General features: G+C 41.3%; 1 protein-coding gene across 1 annotated transcript; it reads right to left on the reverse strand.

Moving 5' to 3' along the window:
* Positions 1-12,243: 12,243 nt before the first annotated feature.
* LOC137717835 (transcription factor bHLH30-like) lies at positions 12,244-13,424 on the reverse strand. The gene is made up of 2 exons (XM_068457325.1): positions 13,077-13,424; positions 12,244-12,982 (listed from the first exon to the last, which is right to left on the reverse strand). The coding sequence occupies exons 1-2, from the start codon at positions 13,311-13,313 to the stop codon at positions 12,515-12,517; spliced, it is 705 nt and encodes a 234-aa protein (XP_068313426.1). The 5' UTR covers positions 13,314-13,424; the 3' UTR covers positions 12,244-12,514.
* Positions 13,425-22,196: the final 8,772 nt, after the last annotated feature.

Below are 22,196 nucleotides of genomic sequence, written 5' to 3' on the forward strand. Positions count from 1 at the left end.
GAGTCTGACTTCTCTCCTGTGCTGCGTGTTGTGGTTATCTTTATCAATGGTAAGTGAATTGCTTCATTCCTGGCCTGCTTGAATTTTTATTGAGCTGGTTCATGACTTCAGTTTACTAATTGTTCTTCGTACTTTGTGTAGATTTCAAATTTGGCTCAACTTCAAGAACTTCAACGGATATGAAGAAAGTGCATATCTCCTTAGGCATTCCTGCTGAATATCGTGAATGGGGCTGACTACTCAGTCCTCTTTGTCAGGAGAAAGGTGGGCTGCCTCTGAAGAAATAGATAAAGCAGATAAAGGATGAGGCGCTTGCTCGTCTAATCGCTGTGTAGAGCCTGCTGCCAATGAGGATGGAAAGAAGATAACTTATTCACCTGCTCGTGAACCTTCGGCTGAAAAGAAACCAAAGACTTAATCTGCTACTCGAGGGGACTCGACTGCTGGTGAGAAGCTTGTCATCGATCTAACTTCTCCCAAGGGGACAAAAAAGATCGTTGAGTCTGGGCATGTGAAACTTGTTGCTCCGAAGGTAGCCATAACCATTGCTGAGAGGATTTCCCAACGAAAAGGTTAGGTGGTGCCCCTGGTGTCTGGGTTGGTGTCGAAGCACCCGTCAGGAGCTAAGTTCGATTCAGCTTCTTAGAGGCTCATCGCTATAAAGAGCGGGAAGATAGATTCTGCTGCTAAGGTGGCGCCTGGGCCTGTTCCTTCATCTGTTGTGGCTAATGTGTCTGCTGAGAAAAGGGAAATCTACTCGCACGAGCAGTTGTGAGAGATCCACCGAGTATGAGGTTGGGGAGTTTCCCGAGGCTTATGCGCTACTCAAGGCTGACCTGTTTAAGGACATCGATGCATGCACCAAGTTCGTTGATAGCATTGGGGAAGTTATCATCCGTTCAGACTTTTTTGTGAAGCGTCTTGCCTACTCGATGAGGTCTTCCTTGTTTGCTATAATGCATAAAACTTTGATCCTGGCAGCTGAGTTTATATATGTTGATTAGGATGCTGTCAAGTGTGTTAAAGAGGCCAAAGTGGGGTTGACTGCTCAACTTTGCTTGGCTGCTAAAAAGATCGAGAAGCTCGAATTTGAACTCATCGTTTTGAAGGGGTCTAATGCCTTTGCCCTCACTTCTGTGCAGCTGGAGACCGTTTATCAGGAAGTCGTCCACTTGAAGGCTAAGCTTAGTACGACTCAGGCGATGTTGGAAGCTGTAAAGAAGGAAGTCAGTTGTGTTTCTCCAATGGTTAATGACCTTGAGCGTGTCAATTTGGAGCTATGATCTGCTCAGTGTGCCAAGGAAAATGAGCTTGTCTTCATACATGATGAAATGTCTCGTCTCAAGGATGTTGCCAGTAAGCTTGAGTCCAAGGAAGTGGATCTGCAAGGTGCGCTATCTGCTAGCGAAACCTTGAAAAAAAATGGAACTAGATAAGCTGCAGAGTGCTTACACTAGACTTGTTGAGGAGAACGTGCAGCTGAAGAATGAGAAAGCCGATCACAAAGTGGCACTTGCTTCTTGTTAAGCCAATTGCTACAAGCTTGGCTATGTAGACCATCTTCAGGGTAAGTTATCGGATTATGAGTTTTCCGAGAAGGATTTTGAGACTTTCTCTATTTCTCTAGTTGATCTGCTTGATTTCTTGTTCGAGGCTGCCTTTTGGTAGAGTAGCTGAAGGTCAGGCATGGGCGGCTGAGGATGAGCTAATAGAAGCTTTGGCTGTTGAGAACGGTGTTGCTACTGAAGGCATGGCAGTCGAAGAACCAGTGGTTGCACAGGCTGCCAATAAGTAGTCATTTTGCTTAGACTTAGGAATTTTCTTCTTTTCCTTTTCGTTTTGCTTTATTTAGACTTTGTTAGCATTTAAGCCAGTTTATCAATTTGCTAGAAATTTAATAAACAAAGTTTCTTGCTTTGCTTCATCATTCTATTTTGCCACGTCTTTTGCGAAACTTTGCTGTAGGACGGGCGATTGGGTAAGTTACTTTAGCGAAGCAGTCAATCCCACGTCGTCATTTAGGTTTTAGTTTCTACTTCGGGGCTTTGGGAGCCTTGCCTGCTGGAAGCGATTTGCAAAACTTTATCGTAAGACAGGCAGTTGTGTTGGCTACTTCGATGAAGCAGTCGATCCCACATCGTTACTTTAGGCTTTAGTCTTTGCTCTGATTGTCAATGAACTTTACCTGCATAAGGAAAAAATGAAAATTTATAACTTATAAAGCTGGCGGCTAGACACATGCTTCTTGTAAAAAGCAAAGGAAATCCGCGTAGCTGCTTTGATCTTACATTTCAGCTTTAGTGACTACACGAGCCTTGGCCCTCCCGAATAATGTTACAAAATTTTTAACGTATAAAGTCAAAGGCCGGACACATGCTTCTCGTATAAAGTAGAGGAAATCTACATAACTGCTATAGTTGTACATTTTGGTTTTAGTGGCTGCACGAGCCTTAGCCTTTCTGGGGCATGTTGCAAAATTTTTAACTTATAGAGCTATGGCCGAACATATGCTTTTCGTAGAAAGCAGAGGAAATCCGTGTATCTGCTATAGTTGTACATTTTGGCTTTAGCTTTTGCAAAACTTAAATCGTAGATCGTCGACCAGAAGCACTATTTTTAAATAAGCAGACAGGTCCGGGTAACCATAACTGGTATAAGTCTTGGCTTACAGATTGCCTTGGGCTACCAATCGTTGGGTCATCGATCGAGCATCGTATTTATAGAAACATATGACCCGCTTGACCATTTTAGGCATTGTCCCTGGCTCTCAGAGGCATTTTAGACTTACGGTGTAGGCAGAATCGCACCTTAGAAGCCATATCCTTCCGAGTTATAACTTGACTCCACAGGTCTCTTAACTAGTATTAGAACACTTTAAAGGTAAGCTACATTTAGGAAAACTTGCACATCGAGGATGAATAATGTAGTCGTGTGAATTCTTTCATGGGCAAGAATCTTGCACTTAGTGTATCTTCCGGTTAGAGACCCGGGCTTTCGCAGAATTGAATCTTTTAGTCAGCCAAGTCTTTTTAGGAGAAAGACTGTTGTGGCCAATTCTGGGAGTCGTCTAAAGTAGGTAGTCTATGCATTCAGGAGGAACTAAGCATTCGTAAAACCCATCCACGTCTGGATATCTCGGATTAGTTTACATTCTCTTGATGGGAAAACACAAGCCATGTCTGCAAGGGCAGGGACGTCTTCTACTGTCACAGAGGTGGTCAATTTGTTTATGCACTTGGCCCAGACTTGTGAATAATTCCTTCAATCTTCATTGAAAATAGAGAAATGTATTAACTTTGCTTGTAGGTAGAAATAGCATAACTAATATTCCTTGGTATGCAAGGTCTTGTTCGTCAAGCTGCTGAGTCTTCGAACTTTATTTGTCATGAACAGGGTCTAATGAATGATGGAAGGTCACACATAGCACTTTCTCAGGTTGTAAGCATTCCCTGTTTTTCGTTATCTTTGCCGCTTATGGTGGTGAAAGTGTAGTTGCTCTTTCTACCTACATGGCTGATTTTGTATGGACATTTCCAGATGGGAGCCATCTTTTAGAGCCTTCCTGGTGGACAGTTATGAAGGCTTTTCTGAGGACTAAGTTTCCTAGCTGGAACTACCGGATCTTCGCCATCTTGTTGTAACTGGAGAGAATTTGTAGCTGATAGGCCGTAATGCAAGTGATAAGCTTCTCTCGTTCTTCTTTTGCCAAGTATAGATTTGTGGCCATTTCCTTCTCGTTCTACTCAAAATTCGACAGTATAGTGCTGATACTTAGCACCATGACGCTAGGAGGGATGATTGCCTCAGAGCTATACACCAAAGAGAATGGAGTTTCGCCGATTGCTCATCTTTTGGTGGTGCAATATGCCCATAGAACATCGAGGAGCTCGTCTGGCCACTTACCCTTCTTGTTTGAGAAACATTTCTTAAGGAAATCAAGGATGGTCTTGTTGGACGCCTCGGCTTGCCCATTGCCCTTCAGATACAAGGGCATGGACATGTGTTGCTTGATGCTATGTTTTTTTAAAAACCTCGCTAAGTCTTTGCCCATGAACTGCGGACCATTGTCTGTGACGATGGAGTGAGAGATGCCAAAGCGGTAGATGATGTTTTTCCATATAAAGCACTCTACGTCCGTCTGGGTAGTTATAGTTATGGGTTCGGCTTCAACTCATTTTGTGAAGTAGTCAGTCGCTATGATAATCATGTATCTGCCCTCAGTGGTAGACGGCATTGGTCATACCAGGTCAATCGTCCACTACATGAATGGCCAATGGCTCGTCTGCTGGTGAAGTTCATTGACAGGTAGTGCGGGAACGGGCTTGAAGCGTTGGCAGCTGTTGCACTTTTGTACATACTTCTTGGCGTTTTGATGCATGGTTGCCCAGTAGTAGCCAACATTAAGAACTTTTTGATCCAGGGACCAGCTTATAAAGTGGTTTCCATATGCGTCTTCGTGGATTGAGCTAAAAACCTTCAGGTCGTCGGGAGGTGATAGGCAGCGGAGATATGGTCCTGAAAAGGATCTATGAATGAGTATGCTGTTCCATATGTAGTAGCGTGTTGCCTTCATCTAGAGCTTCTTGGACTCTAGTCTGTTTGCGGGGAGCGTTTTGTTGATTATATAGTTGATGATGAGATCTTGCCAACTTTAAGTTATGTTGATATGTGCTACCTCGACTATTGGTTCATTATATATGCTCGGCTTCTCTAAGTACTAGACTGGGATGAAACGTTTGAGCTGATTGTCTATGCCAGAGCCTAAGTTTGCTAGTGCGTTTGCGTAGGCATTTTCTACTCATGAAACTTGAGTGTGTGTGTGTATGCCTGGAACGTTGCTAGTTGCTCTTGTACCTTCTCAAGGTATCGGGCCATCCTTAGATGCTTTACAGCGTACTCCCCTCAGGTTTGATCGGTGATCAGTTGGGAATCGGAATATATTGCGAGTTTCTTCATTACTAAGTCTTTCCCCAGTCGGAGACCTACTAGTAGGCTTCATACTCTACTTTGTTGTTTGACGCCTTGAAGCTTAGAGTGATTGTCTGCCCAAGCATCGAACCATCTGGGGTAGGCTTGCTTCCGATCCCTAGTTGTTGGATGATCCGTTAACATGCAAACGCCAGAAATCTCTTGCAGGTGGGGTTGGTGCGGTTATGGCTTGCTCGGCTATCTTTGGGGTGCTTTCGAGCTGAGTTGCTGCGTCTTTCAAGCTTAGGGTGAATTCTACTACGAAGTCCACCAATGTCTAGGCCTTTATTGTCGTGTGGGGTTGGTATATTAAGCTGTATTGGCCAAGTTCCAACACTCACTTCATCATTCGTTGAAAAGCGTCTAGGCTATGTAAAACTGATCCTAGTGGGTACTGGGTCATGACGATGACTGAATGCCCTTAAAAGTAAGATATGAGCTTCTAAGCTGTAACAATTAGCGCCAAAATTAGCTTTTCAATCTTCGGGTATTTGGTTTCAGCATTAAGCATAGCTTTGGACGTATAGAATACCGGCAGTTAGGCCTCTAGCTCTTCTCGTATGAGGGTAGAGCTCACTGCTACTTCTGATGAGTCTAGATAGATGTATAGGTTCTCTGTTGCTTTCGGGTTGGATAGTAGTGGAGGTGACGTTAGGTACTGCTTCAGGTCTTGAAACGCTTTCTCGCACTCGTCATCCCATTTGTCCTTTTACGCCCTCTTGATTAACTTGAAAAAGGGCTTGCATCGTTCGATGGATCGTTAGAGGAAACGATTGAGTGCAGTTGCTTGTTCGATCAGACTTTGGATCTCCTTTAGAGTTGTGGGAGACTTCATGTCCAAGATCGTTTTGATCTACCTTGGATGAGCCTCAATTCTTTCCTAGGTCAGAAGGTACCCTAAGAATCAGCCTGAAGAGACACCAAAAGTGCACTTGGCTAGGTTGAGCTTCATTTTGTACTCTTGTAAAATGTCAAAAGTCTCCGCCAAGTTATCGATGTGGTTTGACCGCCACTTGCCTTTCACCATGATGTCATCCATGTAGACTTCCATGGTTACTTCAATCTACTTCTTGAACATCAAGTTTATGAGCCGTTGATAAGTTGCTCCTACATTCTTGAGGCCAAGAGGCATGACCTTGTAGCAGTATGTGCCTCGCTCGATCACGAATACGGTTTTCCCTTTGTCAGGCTCATGTATGGCAATCTAATTGTAGCCTGAGTATGCGTTCAAGAAGTTGAGCAGTTGGTTCCTGGATGTTGAGTTAACGAGCAGGTCGATTCGGGGAACCGGGTAATTGTCTTTAGGGTACGTCTTGTTGAAGTCGGTGTAATCCACGCATACTCTCCATTTGCCTTTGTCTTTTTTCATCATCAACACGACGTTGGCCAGCCATGCTGAGTGTGCCACTTCCTAAATGAATCTGGCCTTCAGTAACTTGTCGATCTCCACCTTAATAATCGTGACTCGCTCGGGTACGAAATGTCGTATTTTATAGATCACAGGATTGGCGGTAAAATCAATGTGCAGTTTGTGGCAAGCTATCGCTAGATCAATACTGGGCATGTTAGAGGGTGACTATGCGAAAACGTCATGATTTTCCTTAAGGAAAATATTGAGTTCCTTATTTTCCATCGGGCTCAAATGTGAACCAATCTTAGCCATATTCTCCAGCCCGTAGGGGTCAAGAATGATACTCTTAAAGTTCTCTTCGGGCTTCCATCTTGATTCATCTGCCAGGGCATTGTCGACCTTGATGTCATCATCTTAATCTACCTGTTATAATTGCTATTTGGCAGAGGTAAAATCGTCTTTTTGCACTTCAGACGTTACTGCTGGGGTGAAAGACTTCTTCTTCGACTCCTTGAGAACATGAACAGTGTATCGCTGAGACATGGCCTGATCACCTTTGATCTCTCTAACTGCTCCCCCTGGGATGCAAAATCGGATCTTCTGATGCTCGATCGAGGTCACAACTCCAATCTTCACTAGGTTAGGTCGGCCCAATATCCCATTATGAAGAGATGGGTCGCTAACGATCATGAAGGTCTGCGATTAGGCAATTGGAGGGCTGGTTACGTTGAGCGTGATCGTGCTAATGACAGTTGAGGTAAGTTCGTTGAATCTGGTCAAAACCCTTGCTTTGCGTTTGATCGTGCTTTCCAGGCCCATCTTCTGGATGACTGATAGATATATGATGTTAACTAAGCTGTCGTTGTTTACCATCATTTTGTCGACGCTGGCATGGGCCAGTTGAGCAGAAATCACCAAGGTATCATCATGGGGAAAGTCTACTCCCTCAGCATCCCGCTCGGTGAAGTCAACAATTAGTCCACGTACAGCATCTACGGCTTGAACTTGAAAGACCGATCTCGCCTGCTAGATCTTCTTCTTCTTGGAATTGTTAGTAGCCCTCAGATGCTCAGATTTGGTAAAGATGCCATTGATTCGGATTGTCTTGGCTGAAGGTTTGACATCGACATCTGCTTCTTGCCTTGGTTGGGCAACTGGCCTGTCAACATACTGGTCGCACTTGCTTTCCTTCATGAGCTTCTCAAGGTACTTCATCCATATGGTGTAGTCGTTGGTTACATACCCGGAACCTCTGTGGCATGTGCAATATTTTGTTTGGTCCATCTTGGAAGTGTCCCCTCATGGGTGGCAGCGTTTTGAACCACTGATTGTCTCTGAAGTCGCGAAGGATCTGGTTGATCGAGACGGAGAACTTGGTGTACGTCTTAAGCGTTGAGCCTCCATTTGTCGGGGACCGATCACTACGTCTGTTTCCTGGCTTGTCTTTTTCATTGAGCGGTTTATTGTCTGCTTTATTCTGAGTTGGCTCTGCATCCTTGCGCGGCTGCTCAGGCGGCTTCTGGGAGAGCTTGGCCTTATCCTAGAATGAGTGATTTTCTTCCAAAGCATAAGAATCTGCTAGCATTTTATCCCATGATCAACTTTTTGAAATACGGGTGATCAGCTGGGAACCCTTTATGGAAGGCTGAGCTTGCAATGTTGTTATCTCATCCAATGATCTTCACCTTCTCTACCTGAAACCTCTTGACGTATGTGCGAAGTGACTCATTCGGGTCATTCTTCATGTTAAAGATGTGGTCAGACTTCTTTTTGATCGAGCGGTAAGACGAATATTCTTGAGTGAAAACCAAGGAAAGTTTGCTGAAGTTTTGGATTAAATGTGGCAGCAGGGTGTGGAACCAGTCTTGCGACTCGCCTTAGAGCGTCGTGGCAAAGATCTTGCACATGAGAGTGTCATTGCTATAGTAGAGGGTTATGGTACTTCAATAGTGCATCATGTGTCTGTCTGGATCTTTATCTCATTTGAACACGGTGAAATACGATGGGCTAAACTTTCACGGTGGCTCTGTCTACTCGATCTCATCTGTAAACAGTGCCCTGCTCATGTTGGCCACGTCTCTACGAAAGGCATCGTTGGTAGTATCAATGTGCTGGAATCCGCGTAGCTACTATGCTACGAACCTTTGTACTTCATCCTAGATTTGCACATGGTGGAAAGCTCCTGTTGCCCCCCGTTGTTGACCTGCTGGTCTATGTTGCTCTTTGGTATGTCCTGCTCGCATGTGTCGCTGCCGCAGTTCACATGGTTCATTCTATGCCGCTCGTCATTGTGCTTGGCCAGTGCTGCCAATGGAACTTAAGCTGGACAGCTTTCGTGCTCTCCTCGGTCTGCTATGTGGCTGCCTACTCTGGTGCCTTGCAGGAGGATCTCCTTGTGGGTCTAGCCTCGTGTATACACTTTGCTTAGAATGTCTTAAGTGCTCGTCAAAGTGTGAACTCAACCTCGAATACACACTGACTCGTGAACCAAGTTAGGAATAAACACTTCCTTGCGCATTTAGGTGGGAGAAAACGTTTTACCGAGGGCCCAAACGAGAGTGCACATTACCCAAATGCACGGTTCGTGACAACTTGAGCAGCTTTTTGTCAGGACATCGCTAGAATAAGTCATGATCTTCCACCTTTGTCTTGCTTCGGGATACCTTATCGGGGGCGCGCTGCATCTCGATGTGCTCAAGGAGTTGGTTCGCCAAGGTGGTCTTCTGCACGAGGGCGCTCGTCAAATTGGCAACCTGCTGAGGCAAGTGGTGCTCGTCATTCGGATTAGAAGAGTCTGGATAATGGGAGTCTCCATGTATGGTGGAAATGTCATGGACAACAGGCACAAAGCTTGAGCCCAGAGCGGGGGCATTCCTGTAGAAAAGTAAGGTGAAAATAATCTTAAGTTGATCGCGGGATCGATGATCGGAATCTGGATTGCATGAAGTGGCCTCGGATTGGATTAGGCCTTGGGCCGGGTTGCCGGAGTTGGTCGCGAGGTAGGCCAACCAGGTTGGGTGGTCAGAGCGTGCGCAGGGAAGCGATAGGGTCACGCGTAAGCTGGTTAACGCTAAGCCACGACTTGTTCCTCACGAGTTTGGGCTCGACTAGCAGCGAGTTGGTCCTGGGCCGCCTGCTTGTGGACTACTCCTGCTGGCTGGGCTAGCTCTGCTGAGCTCTAGTAGGCATGCTAGGCAGTGGCCTGGGCCTCCTGCCTTAGGCCTATTATGGCAGCTGCCAAGCTCTAGGCCTTTTACCCAGGGTTTTGAAGGCTAAGGCGTTGTAAGAGCAGTGGTGTCGATATTTGGGTCGTGGCCCAGTAGCCTTGCCGTAGCTGCTGGGTCACGGCAACTGTGGTGGTGCAGCTCAGCGGTGGTGACGTTCCTCTTGCCTTTGCCTTGAGCCTGAAGGATTGCCGTCATGGGGCTATGTCTTCGTCTCCAGTTTCCGGTCCAAATCCTTGTATGTACGAGGTTTCGTTCGTCATGGTTTCTAAATTTCCTACCATTGTATCATTTCTCCGGGATTGATCAAGAAAGTTTTCTAGGAAAAATTAATTGATACAACACGTGAGAAATTCAACGTAACAAAAAATTCAAGAAACCAAAAGTAAGAGGCTTATTCGAGTATTTGAATTAGCTCTTAATGAAAGCACTAATTTGTCGATGCAAATTTCAACGTTGCAAATTTCGCCATCTTCAGTCTTGGACGAAAATGTACCTGCAAAACAATCAACACTTTTGATCAAAGACCTAAGCCTCACACGCCCACGAGGTTTGGGGGGGGGGGGGGGGGGGGTGGGGGGTGGGTTAGGCCAATGGATCTCGGATGCCTAAGTTAGTTTCTCTGATGAGAGTAAAGTGTTGAGGGCATTTTTAGGGTAGCAAAAGCTTTTGAAATTTCGTAGAATATGGGGTATATATAAGGGAGAGGGCCGACCATTGTTAGGGTTTTACCCTACACATGGCGGCATCCTATTGACCAATGTTTGTGGAGAAATATTTTCAAGATATTAAATAGGAAATAATATCTTGAGATAATGGAGCAATTATCCCTAATTGATTTAAATTGGGATTACTTACTTGATTGGAGTCAATCTTCAATTGGGAATGTATGAAAGATAAGATTTGGGTAATTAATCCTTATCTATAATGAAATATTTGACTTTTCCTTGCCAGGGGTAGGTAAGCTGTGGGCAGTCACATTCAGCTGCTAAGACCTTCAGGGGTGTAAGCTATGCGTGGGAGTATATGAGAAGCCTGTCCATTTATTGAGGACAATCTTGTCTTTCTTCGAACAATTGTAAGTTAATATATGGAAATATCCCCATTCATTTATAAATAATCAAACAAAAGCGGAATGTATTTAGTTAAACAAGATTAGGAGGATTTTTTTTTTTTTTTTTTTTTTTTGTCAATCGATAGATTTTGTTAGATTAGCCATCAACGAAGTTCAAACCTACACCATCATATAAGGGCTCAACTCCTGTCCACTACTATAGTAAAAACCCACTTGCAAGAGAAAATATAATTACCTCGGATAATTGCACTTGAGCCGGAGTTCGGAAAAGCTATGACTCTTTCCTGTTGAATAGTATACTTACCTTACATTTACAGACTAACACCAATATGTATATGCAAGTAACTTCTGTAAACACTTTCAACTGCTATGTACTTACAAAAATCTATGCTTTTTAAAACTTTGAAACCTCCCTTTCATCGCTAAAATGAATTGATCCCGTCCTTAGCTTTTGATACATTTTCTACTTTAAATTGTGTACATTCACGAGCAAGATCCGCGGAATCATTTGATGCCTCCGGCCTTAGAACTGTGTTGCTTCTTCAAATGGAAAAGGCTAGGAGATCATATATAGCAGTTATAGTGGGAAGCTGGCACAATTTTAGGTCTAAATACAAAGTTTGGACTGCAATTCAAGGGGATCGAGCGCCACCTATTAGCATTCAGTAGTACTCATCAAGACTTAGAATGATGGCGCCTGCTTGGACGTGAAACAGAACATGAAAATTACAGACAATTTTTTCTTGACATGTACTTGTACTCCCTCTTCCTCTCTCATTTCCTCTTTCTTTTTTACTCCGGTGACCAGAAGAAGAGTTGAGCATAGAATTTCAGGTGGAATAGACTCTTAGGCCATCTCTAGCCAAGTGCTAAAAGGATTTGAGCCGAAAAGGGTCTCAGGCTGGCCACATTTAGCAAGCCCAAAAGCTCGGTCTATAAAATTGGCTGGTGTTGATGTGCGATGCGGAGCATCAAGTGCAACGCACCCGCCCCGCGCATGACAAACAAACAGCTCAAATGCAATGTCCATTGGCATCCGTCGTCGCGGCTCGTCAGCCAAAAATAATTATGAAAATCAATCGCTCTTTTCTCACATGGACATAATTTTTCACATTTCTACTTATTCACATACTTTCCACGCTGATTTCATTTAAACATTGCTAGTATATTTTGCGTTGATATTGTAGATGATACAACATTAAGTTTTATACAAGAATGCATACGAATATTAGATATGAAGCAGGAGGACACTTGAAAAATTAGTACTATGAGTTTTTTTTTTTTTTTTTTTTAACAACCGATATTATATATACTAAGGGGGAGGGGATGTGCTTAGTCTCACAATGTGATAGCAATAATGTGGTTCAAATTTGCCTTTGGCGAAAATCAAACCTAAGATCTCTCACTTACAAATGAAGAAAAATGTCATTAGACTGTAATACTAAGCGACATAATATGAGGTTTTGGTTATAGAACGTAATGTTTTGAGCGTTGACACTCATTTTCCTTGGCTTGGCCAAGATTTTGCATTTCTGTTTTTAAGGAAAATGCATGAAAAATGATTTTTCATGAATTCTTTTTCGCGTCCGTACCAAACACAACCTCAATACTTACAAGTTTGGAAATGAGTATGAAATTGTATTCCCTTGTTTAATAGGCTCATTCTTATTGAATGAGTATAAACTTTCCATAGAAACAGGATTTCATACTGTTGATTTATCTTACAAACAAAAACAACTTACATGAACCGAATTCACTATCTCGTAGTGTCCGGACTTGTAAAGGTTACTATAGAAACCCACAAACCATTTCATTCTTTACGACAAGAAAATCCAACTTTTTTTTATTCCTTGTAATCTAGGTTTCTATACAACCACCTCACGCCATGATTATTGGTCAATACAAACTCATATCCTCGTCAGCATCCTCATAAACCCGACCCCGGTTATTACCCGAAACCAACTTACCCAGCCTAGAACCGGAGGTCCGATTCTCCACCACAGCCTTCAATGCCCGCTTCAAAGCCCTAAACCCCTCCTCCCCGCCACCGCCAGCCCACTGCATCACCACCACATTCTTGGTCCGACTGCCGACCGTCATCATCTCAGCCCGCACAGTCCTTGCCCGAACAGACCTTATCGCCTGTACCAAGTCCCGGTTTAGACCCGGTCTGTCTTCGCAGCTCAGTGTCGCCTTCAACAGCTTGGTCCCGCCGTTGCAGTAGTTCAGCGTCACCTCGTCCGATTCGCCCGGAAACGGCCAGGCCTCCGACCCGGCCCGGCCTTGGCCCGCCAGGTCATCAGCCTGCCTCCTCAGCTCCCTCACGTGCTGCACCACCTCCGCCAGCAACGACGCCTTGTCCGTCTGCATACATTCAAAACACCGCGTGCAATTACTGTAATGTCCCTGCGTTAAGTCGAAATAACGAGAAAAAGTACGCGGTTACAGATATATATACCCGGGTGGTGTTGGGGAGGAGAGTACGGAGGGTGGAGAGGTGGGCGTTGATACGCTGCCTGCGCCGCCTCTCGGCTTCCTTGTGGCTGGTGGATGCTTCTGCTGACTTGGCGGTCTCCGTCGCCGATGCCGCCGAGCTCAGGATGGAATCTGCGCCGTCCATTAGGTTGTTGTTGTTGCGGTTTTGACTGGACCAGCTCTGTCGCTCCGACTCAGAGTAGTTCTGGAAAGGAAGCATTCTTTCTCTTACGAATCAAAAAAATGATAGAATGTAACATAAAATGAATGAGAACAAATTAAGTGGAAGAGAGAATGGGAGTTGAAGTGAAGAGGTTAAAACGCAAAAACTTTAAACTCAGAAGAAAGCTTAAGGGGTCTGTATATGTATATGTATATATAAACCCACACCCACAAACAAAAGGGTGTAATTCTATAAAACAGAGGAGAGAGAGGGACAGTGAGTTATTTTGTACTTGGTTTTTACTTTTGATTTTACCGTTTTGGGTTTCTTTTTTTAACAGATATTAAACTAATCCATGAATCAGTTTTAATAAATTAGTATGAATTTATTATTTATTTACTAAAGTTAAATTTAAACTTTTAACTCCTAAATAAAAATAAAAACTATTAAACTAATTCATTAATCAGTTTTATATTAAACTATTCGTTTTCACGTGTGAGTGAGGGTTCTTAAGTTCGATTATGACCAAAGGCGAATTTGAACTACCTTATTACTAGTTTATTATGACTCTAAGTCCACCATCCATTTAGTAATAAATAATAAGAAACTTTAAAGAAAAGTTTCTGGTACGGTTCACTTTAAAGAAAAATCACATTTTTACACTAAAAAGTCAATCATAGTACTATTCATTTTACCTTTTATTTTATTCTTATTGTTAACACTCAAAATTTTTAAGTTTTTTTTATTAGTTTTCCTTAAATAATATTATTTGTTAATAAAAAAAAAAGATAAATATCTTTAAATATAATATTAAATAGTAATATTAAATAGTTTTGGATAAGATTAAATAACATTTAGTTTGTTGGGCAGGTCCACTAGGATTAGATAAAAAATTACCACAAAAAAGATAAAAGTGAAAAAGCGTGGGATTGGATGATATTAATTTTGAAGGAAAAAAAAAGACAAAATGGACGAGTATCGAGGAAGGACTAGAAACTTGAAAGGGGAAAGACTGAAAGAGGGGACAGTGTTCGGAAGGGGACCAAGGGAATATTACTAAACAATCCATGGGTCATGTCCATATGTCTGAAGAAGTGGTAAAATGTCATTGAAATCATTTTTATTTTTTCACATTTTCTTTATATTTACTTATTTGTATATATTTTTTCAATTATTTAAACTTAAATTTTTTGTTGTTGTTGAAACGTTTAGTTTAAAAGTTAGATAGTAACTTGTTTATTAAAAAAAGTTAGATAGTAACACGATGAGAATCTACTTACACGTTGAACAAAAATGAACTTAAATATTTAAATATACACACTTTTTTGTATTCTGTTTGACTAAATAAATCAAGATTTAAATTATGAACAATTTTTATTGGTCGGCTGCTTAAGTGCTAGGCAGTAGTGATCCGAGACGTTTTCTTGCAAATCGGTTGGAAAAATCAGTTGGGCTCTAGGCAGGCTAAGCGCTAGGCGGGTGAGGCGGCCCTAGGCAGCTCTAGGCCGTGACTAGGTTGGCTAGGCGGTGCTAAAAAAAAATCCTATCTACATTACTATATTTCCTTACTTTCCTCCTATTTTGAATTTTGTGTGGTTTAAAATTGGGAACTTATTGTACATGTGTTATCCTACAATACTCCTCACTATGGTTCTATGACATATGTGCTCAATGTGTTTTTAAATTTTGGACTTGTTGGATACTCTTTTTGCATTTTATTATTCTTTTATTATCTTATCCATGGATTTCATACAAGTCTAATTTTTTTGTTAGTGTCAATATGCACTTATTTACAAGATATAGAAGAAATTTACCTAAATCTGCCTAGGCCTCCTAGGTGCCTGCCTAGACCCCACCTAGCTGCCTAGGCGCTAGGCGCCAGCTCGCCGCCTTACTAGTGCCTAGCGTTTTTTAGAACCTTGATAAAAATAAATTCTAGACATGTCATGCTGTGATTTGATCAAGGAAGAGGATATTTTCCGGATCCACTTTGTAGGGATCCTACAGATCCCCATATCTTAGCCGTTTATTGTATATCGTTCGGCTAGTTTTCGTTAGGTATTATTTGTGTTTAATTTTAAATATAAAAAAATCAAATGATTTCTGACCGCACGATGCACAATAAATGACTAAGATGTGAGGATCGCTAAAACCCTACAATTGAGATCCGGATGAGATCCAAATCCTTTGACCAAAACTTAAAACAAAAAACTTATTATAAGACTTAGTTCATTTTATTTTAAAAATAATTGAACAGTTAATTGAATATATTTTTTGTAAGTAGTAAATTATTAAGGAAAACTAATAAAAAGGACTTGAAAACTTTGATTTTTAATGATAAAGAGAAAATAAAGGGTAAAGTGAATAGTACCAGGATTGATTTTTTAGTGTAAAAATGTGGTTTTTCATTAAAGTGAACAGTACCGTGGGCTTTTCGTTAAAACTCTTAAATTATTATGATGAATAGAGTTTTTCTCTTCAACTTAATATTTAAAAAAAAAAAAAAAAGAAGTCATAATTTCATCATTGTAGTTCAAAGTAATAATATTGTATGACGGTGTGAGTTTGAACCTTGTTAGTAGCTAATTTAACATATAATCTAACAAAATATATGGTTTGACAAAAAAAATAATAAAAATATTGCATGTAATTGAAAAATGAATCACTTTTTTTTTTTTTTTTTATCCAAATAAAACTACTTAAGCCAGTTAATAGTTTAATAATATTTATCTTCAATTGTAAGTGAAACGTCTTTAGATTTGAATTTGTAAACGGCCATTTTCGTACCAGTTATCGTTGTATAAAAATAGTATAATTTCTCCTAGAGAGATGGGTTCATTCTTCTACTTGTTAATAATGTATCTTCAAATTTTTTACAATCAAATTGGTTCAATCTCTAGTATTCATTTTCCGAGTACGATGCCTCTGATGAGTCGGCTTGATTGTGGTTACGTGCTTACTAGTAGGATGAAATTCCCCACATCTTCTCCGGCTCGAAAAGAGTGGATAACCATGATTTATCACCAGTTATCCTTCTTTCTGCAAAAAAGAAAACAATAGAAAGTAAATTGGTAATGATATTGTACTATACTAATTCAATTTAAGTATTCACTACGGCGGCGGCAACAGCAAAAGCAGCAGCAGCAGCCACAGCTTTTGAGGAGGAGGAGGAGGAAAGAGGGGAATCAAAGGTGGTGACAGCAGCGATCATTAGCCGACAACCTCTTTTACCTTTGCCTTCTCTCAACTTTACCCAGTTGCCCATGTTTCACTTTCACCCTTCCTTCTTCTGCTCTTTCTTTATGCTTTGTTACCGTAGTTGAAAATATTTCTCATCCTGTGGGGGTAGTTTCTTTAAGTTAAAAGATCTTTCTTTATGCTTTGTTACCGTAGTTGAAAATATTTCTCACCCTATGGGGGTAGTTTCTTTAAGTTAAAAGATGGATTTCATTTAACAACAATCGAGAAAACGTCACATAAAGCGGGTCAAAAAAACTAGTCGGGTAAAATTGAGCGGAAAAAAGTTTGGATAAAGAAAAAGAGGTCCCATGTATCAGCGCAACAAACTAACTCAAGATTAGTGATCATTAATATGTTAGTGCATTGAGGTGCAACTCGAGTGGGTTAGATGGCTGACCCAACTCTAACTCAACCTTCACAACTCATGCTTGGGTTGAGGTTGTGGTCAACAACTATAAATAAAGGCACAATGAGGTGATACAATACACACCTCACAATTAAATCTTTATCTTCTCTCTCTTGCCACCAGCCCTCTCCCTCTCTAGTCCTAAATACAGTTCAATCAAATAGGCCTACAATACGTTATCAACACGCTCTTACTAGAAGCTAAGGAACTAAAGGATCGTAGGAGGAGGTTTTCTTCTACAAAATTCAAAGGCTTTTATTTGTTTTCGGCTAATTAAGTACACTTAAAATAAAGCAAGATGTTTGAAATGTCCACAAAGCATGAAAACATTCCCCATGATGCATGAACCCTCTATATTTATATTTTCCTTCCTATATATATATATATATCATATATGATTCATATATTTGTCAATATATATAGACACAAACACGTTTCATGCATTACACAATTATTATTTTGCTACGTGGAATTTGTGAGTCAAAGCATATAAATAAATTAGAAGCGATTTAGGGTTCTTAAACCCTAGAAAAGTCGAAAAAAGGAGAAAAATCTGGGAAATATGTAGCATGGTTGTGGCTCGCCGCCGTGCTGCTTCTAGGCATCATCGCCGACCACCACAACTGGCCTATAGCCCAGCCGCATGGAGCAAACATGGGAACATAGTCATTTGACACCTTGGACCACATGGTAGCAACCCTTTAGGCTTTACTGCTTACACCAAAAAACCCAAGCCCTAGGCTTGATAGGGTAATCACGGGCCTAAAGCCCCCAGCCCAAACCGAGAAGGCCTGAAGCTTTCTTGGCCTTGTCCCGTGCATATTTGGCCCAACTTCAGCAGCCTAGAGTTGTTGGGCCTTTCATGTCTCACGCCCAAGCCTGCCCGCATCAACATGTTGCTTATTGGGTTTCGACCCAACTCACCAGCAGCTTTTGCTGCTAGGCTTGACTTGCCCTGACCCAAAAACCTGGACCTCATCCTCGGCTGGTCTTCCCTGCACCAACCCGCAGGCCAGCACATGATGTGCCTACACCCGTTCCTTGTTTTTGGCCCAAACCAGCAGCACTTGCTGCTTACACGACCTAGAAGCTTATAGCCTTCCCCGAGGCCCACTGGCCTGCAGCCGTCCCCGCACCGCCGCCAACCCTTTTCTTTTTTTTTTTAGCTAGGACGTGTTCTCTTTTTTGACCCAATGCCAATTTTTGGCATTCCCGTGTTATAACTCATACCCAAATATTTTTTGGGGTACTTTGGGTTACGCCAATTAATTCTCATTTAATTATCACTTGGCCTATAGCTAACCGAAGCTAATATGACTCGTCTGTCATTATTTTGCTTCCACGATCGACCCCGTTTGGTCATGATCTATTGAATTAATTAAAAGTGATCAGCAGTCCATTAATCTGATAATTAATCCAAAATTATTGACCTGAAGATCACTTTAGGACATTGACGATTCAATAATTTATTTTTCTACTTTGAACCGTTGACATCCTTTTGTAGTCCCAAAGCTTTCACATTTGAGTTCCCGAAGCAACTCAAATCCATTACACTGAAATCGGCATATTGCATTTTGTGTTCTTGTAGGAACCTCTCCTTTATGAACTAATCATTCATAAAACTAAATTGAACCTGCAGTTTCATATTTAGTGCCTTTGAAACTTGAAGTTTTCATTCAAAACTTACGACATGAAACCTAGACCTTTCATGCTTAAATTAAACCAATACATGTCTATAAAATCTGAATGTTCTACGATGTATGTCTATGGATTACCATATGAAAAATATGTTTTGTATTACCCTTCGTTTTAAAGACATGTCGAACTTGAACAAGCTTGATTTCACCACTGTGGAAGTATCTAGAAGAAACTACCTGAAATGGATTCAAGACATGAAGCTCCACCTTACTACAAAGGGTACTAGAGCCACCATCGAGGAACCTACCGACGACAACCCCGTCAACGAAGCTAAGAAAGCTACTGCAATGATCTTCGTTCGAAGACACGTCCATGATGCACTGCAAACCGAGTACCTCACTGAGGAGGATCCACACACCCTATGGCTTACTCTACCTGATCGTTTTAATCACAGGAAAAGCATTTACTTGCTTGAGGTAAAACATGACTGGCAGCATTTATGTTTCCAAGACTTTAAGTCCATGACTGCATACAACTCTTGAAGTTTGTAGAATTCGATCACTGCTTAAGTTCTATAAAGTGGACTTAACAGATGCAGATATCCTGGAGAAGACTTATTCGACCTTCTATGCCACCAATATTGTCCTGCATCAATAACATAGGGCATAGAAGTTCACCAAATTTTCAAATTTGATCTCTGTTTTACTTCTCACTAAAAAACAGAACCAATTTTTGATGAGAAATCATCAAGCTTAACCCACTGGCTCGAACGCTTCGCTTAAAGGGCATGTAACCAATTCTAGCAGCCGAAAATGACGAGAAAGCCGTCATGGGCCCAAGGTCAACATAGCCAAGGCCCACCCAAAGGAAAAAATTTGACCCAGAAGCGCCAACCCCTTGCACCTAAGGCCCCAAACATTACGAACAAGGAAAAAGCTACTGTTCAATCAGCTTACACTTAAATAGGCATGTGCTATTGCTGTGGATCAAAGGATCATTGGTCACGCGTATGCATAGCTACCCCTAAGGCTATTGCCAAGTATCATTCTCGTTGTGAGTCTAACTTTGCCAATGTGGAATATCCCAAAGATGTTACTACATCCATGGAGATATTAGATTTTCAAAAGGCATATGCCCCTATGGACAAATAAGTTTTATTCATCTAGACATGTTTTTACCCCTAGTGGCCGAACCCACTAGGAGTGGCTGAACCCCCCTAATTTTTAGGTTTATGGTTTAATTTTTGGACAATTTTTTCTAAGTATTTGGAATAATTTGTTTGGTTTTGGTTTGTTTTGAACTATGGATAATTATTTTATGGATAATATTTCTCAATTGATTAATTGAATGAATGGAATGACAAACAAGTTTTATTCTTCTGGACATGTTTTTACCCCTAGTGGCTGAACCCACTAGGAGTGGCCGAACCCCCCTAATTTTTAGGTTTATGGTTTAATTTTTGGACAATTTTTCTAAGTATTTGGAATAATTTTTTTCGTTTTGGTTTGTTTTGAACTATGGATAATTATTTTATGGATAATATTTCTCAATTGATTAATTGAATGAATGGAATTATACTTATGCATGTGACCAATTCAATTAATTTATTTCTAGGTATGACTAGTGGGGAAGTTAGTTGTCTAGCTGATAATGCTACCATGCACACCATCTTGCGTGAGCAACACTATTTTACTAACTTCGTACCTAAGAATGCACCTCTGGCAACCCTCTCAGGATCATCTAACCTAATTGAAGGTTAAGGAAAGGCCCGTATAATGTTGTCTAATGGTACTATTTTAACCATTAAAGAGGCCCTCCATTCTCCACATTCCGGAAGAATGTTGCTGAGTTTTAGAGACATTCAAGATAATCAATATCATATTGAAACCACTGAAGAGAATGGTTCTGAATTTATTTTTATCATTTATTACGAGAATGGCCAGAAGCGTATTCCTGATAAGCTAGAATGTTTCCCAAGTAGGTTGTATATCACAACCATTCACAGCATAGAGACCCACCATGTGGCCAGCCCTGAGCCTGGGTTCCAGAGCACTTTGCTGCTTTGGCATGGCTGTATGGGACATCCCGGACGTGACATGACGTGCCGTATCCTCAAATCATCACATGGGCATCATTTACCTCCTTATGTTGAACTCTCGCCATGCAAAGCTTATTCTTTAGGGAAGTTGAATACTCAACCCTTAATTACATAGATTATTCACAGCCCTCTTAAGTTTATTCAAAGGATTCAAGGGGATATTTGTGAACTTATCCAACCAACATGCGGACCATTTAGATACTTTTTGGTGTTGGTTGATGTATCGACACGTTGGTACATGTCTGTTTATTGTCCACACATAACACTGCATTTGTGAAACTCCTAGCACAAATTGTTAAGCTAAGGGCTCATCACCCTAATTATCCAATCAAGTCGATTTGACAGGATAATACTAGAAAGTTTATGTCACAGACCTTTGACGATTATTACATGTCAGTTGGGATTGAAGTTGAACATCATGTACCCCATGTTCACACCCAGAACAACCTGACAGAAGCTTTCGTAAAGCCCCTTCAATTGATAGCTCGGACTTTGGTTTTGTGAACCAAGCTGCTAGTATCTGCCTGGGAATATGCAATATTGCACATAATTATGTTGGTCTGCCTAAGGCCCACCGCTACCCAACCTTATTCACTGTTACAGTTGGTTACTGAATACGAGCCTGACGTCTCACATTTATGTGTGTTTGGGTGCGCAGTTTATGTGCCAATAACGATGCCACTACATACCAAAATGGGTCATCAGAGAAAAATGGGAATCTATATCGATTATGATTCACCATCAATTATTTGCTACTTAGAGCCCTTGACAGGATATCACTTTGTAGCATGTTTTGCAGATTGTCACTTCGATGAGATAGTCTTGCTGTCATTAGTAGGAGATAAGAACACTAACATTCCTATAGAATGCCGCGAATTATCGTGGTATGCTCTCACTATGTCTCATTTAGATCTTCAAAGCATGCCGAATGCTTTTACTGATCTAGCGAAGGTGATGAAATCACATATTGATAGGAGCATATTTAGGCGACTTACTTAGCTTGTTTTCGTGCATTTATGTTGTTGTTTCTTAGTTCTTTAAGTGTTTTAAGTCATTTTCGTATGATTTCAGGTTCTAAGGGCTAAAGGAGCAAATAAGTGCATTTTGGAGCCTTTTGGAGCATTTTTGGGCCAAGAATGGATAGCTTATGCTTGGAGCCAAAGTGTTGGACAAAATTGAAGCTTTGTGTGCACTTTAGAACATAAAACAAAGGGCCTAGCCCAAGTAAACAAAGCCTTAGAACCAGAAATTCCCATGCCAACACATAAACAAAGCCCTTTGCCATGCATCACATCACATTCACACACATGCACTCCCATTTCACATCCACTTCACTCTTTGCCGTGACTTCACATTGCATTTCCAGCATGCATTCACATGCATTTTCAGCTACATATTCACCCACATACACTTTAATCATTCAACACATGCATTCACACACCAACAACCATTTTGTGCCGTGCATTTCATCACCTTTCCAGCTTTCCCTTTCAATTCCAGCATGCATTCACATACAAAAACAGCACCATTCATTCTATGCCGTGCATTTCATCACCTT

Source organism: Pyrus communis, chromosome 1 (genome assembly GCF_963583255.1).
Source record: "Pyrus communis chromosome 1, drPyrComm1.1, whole genome shotgun sequence".
NCBI classification, from domain to species: Eukaryota; Viridiplantae; Streptophyta; class Magnoliopsida; order Rosales; family Rosaceae; genus Pyrus; species Pyrus communis.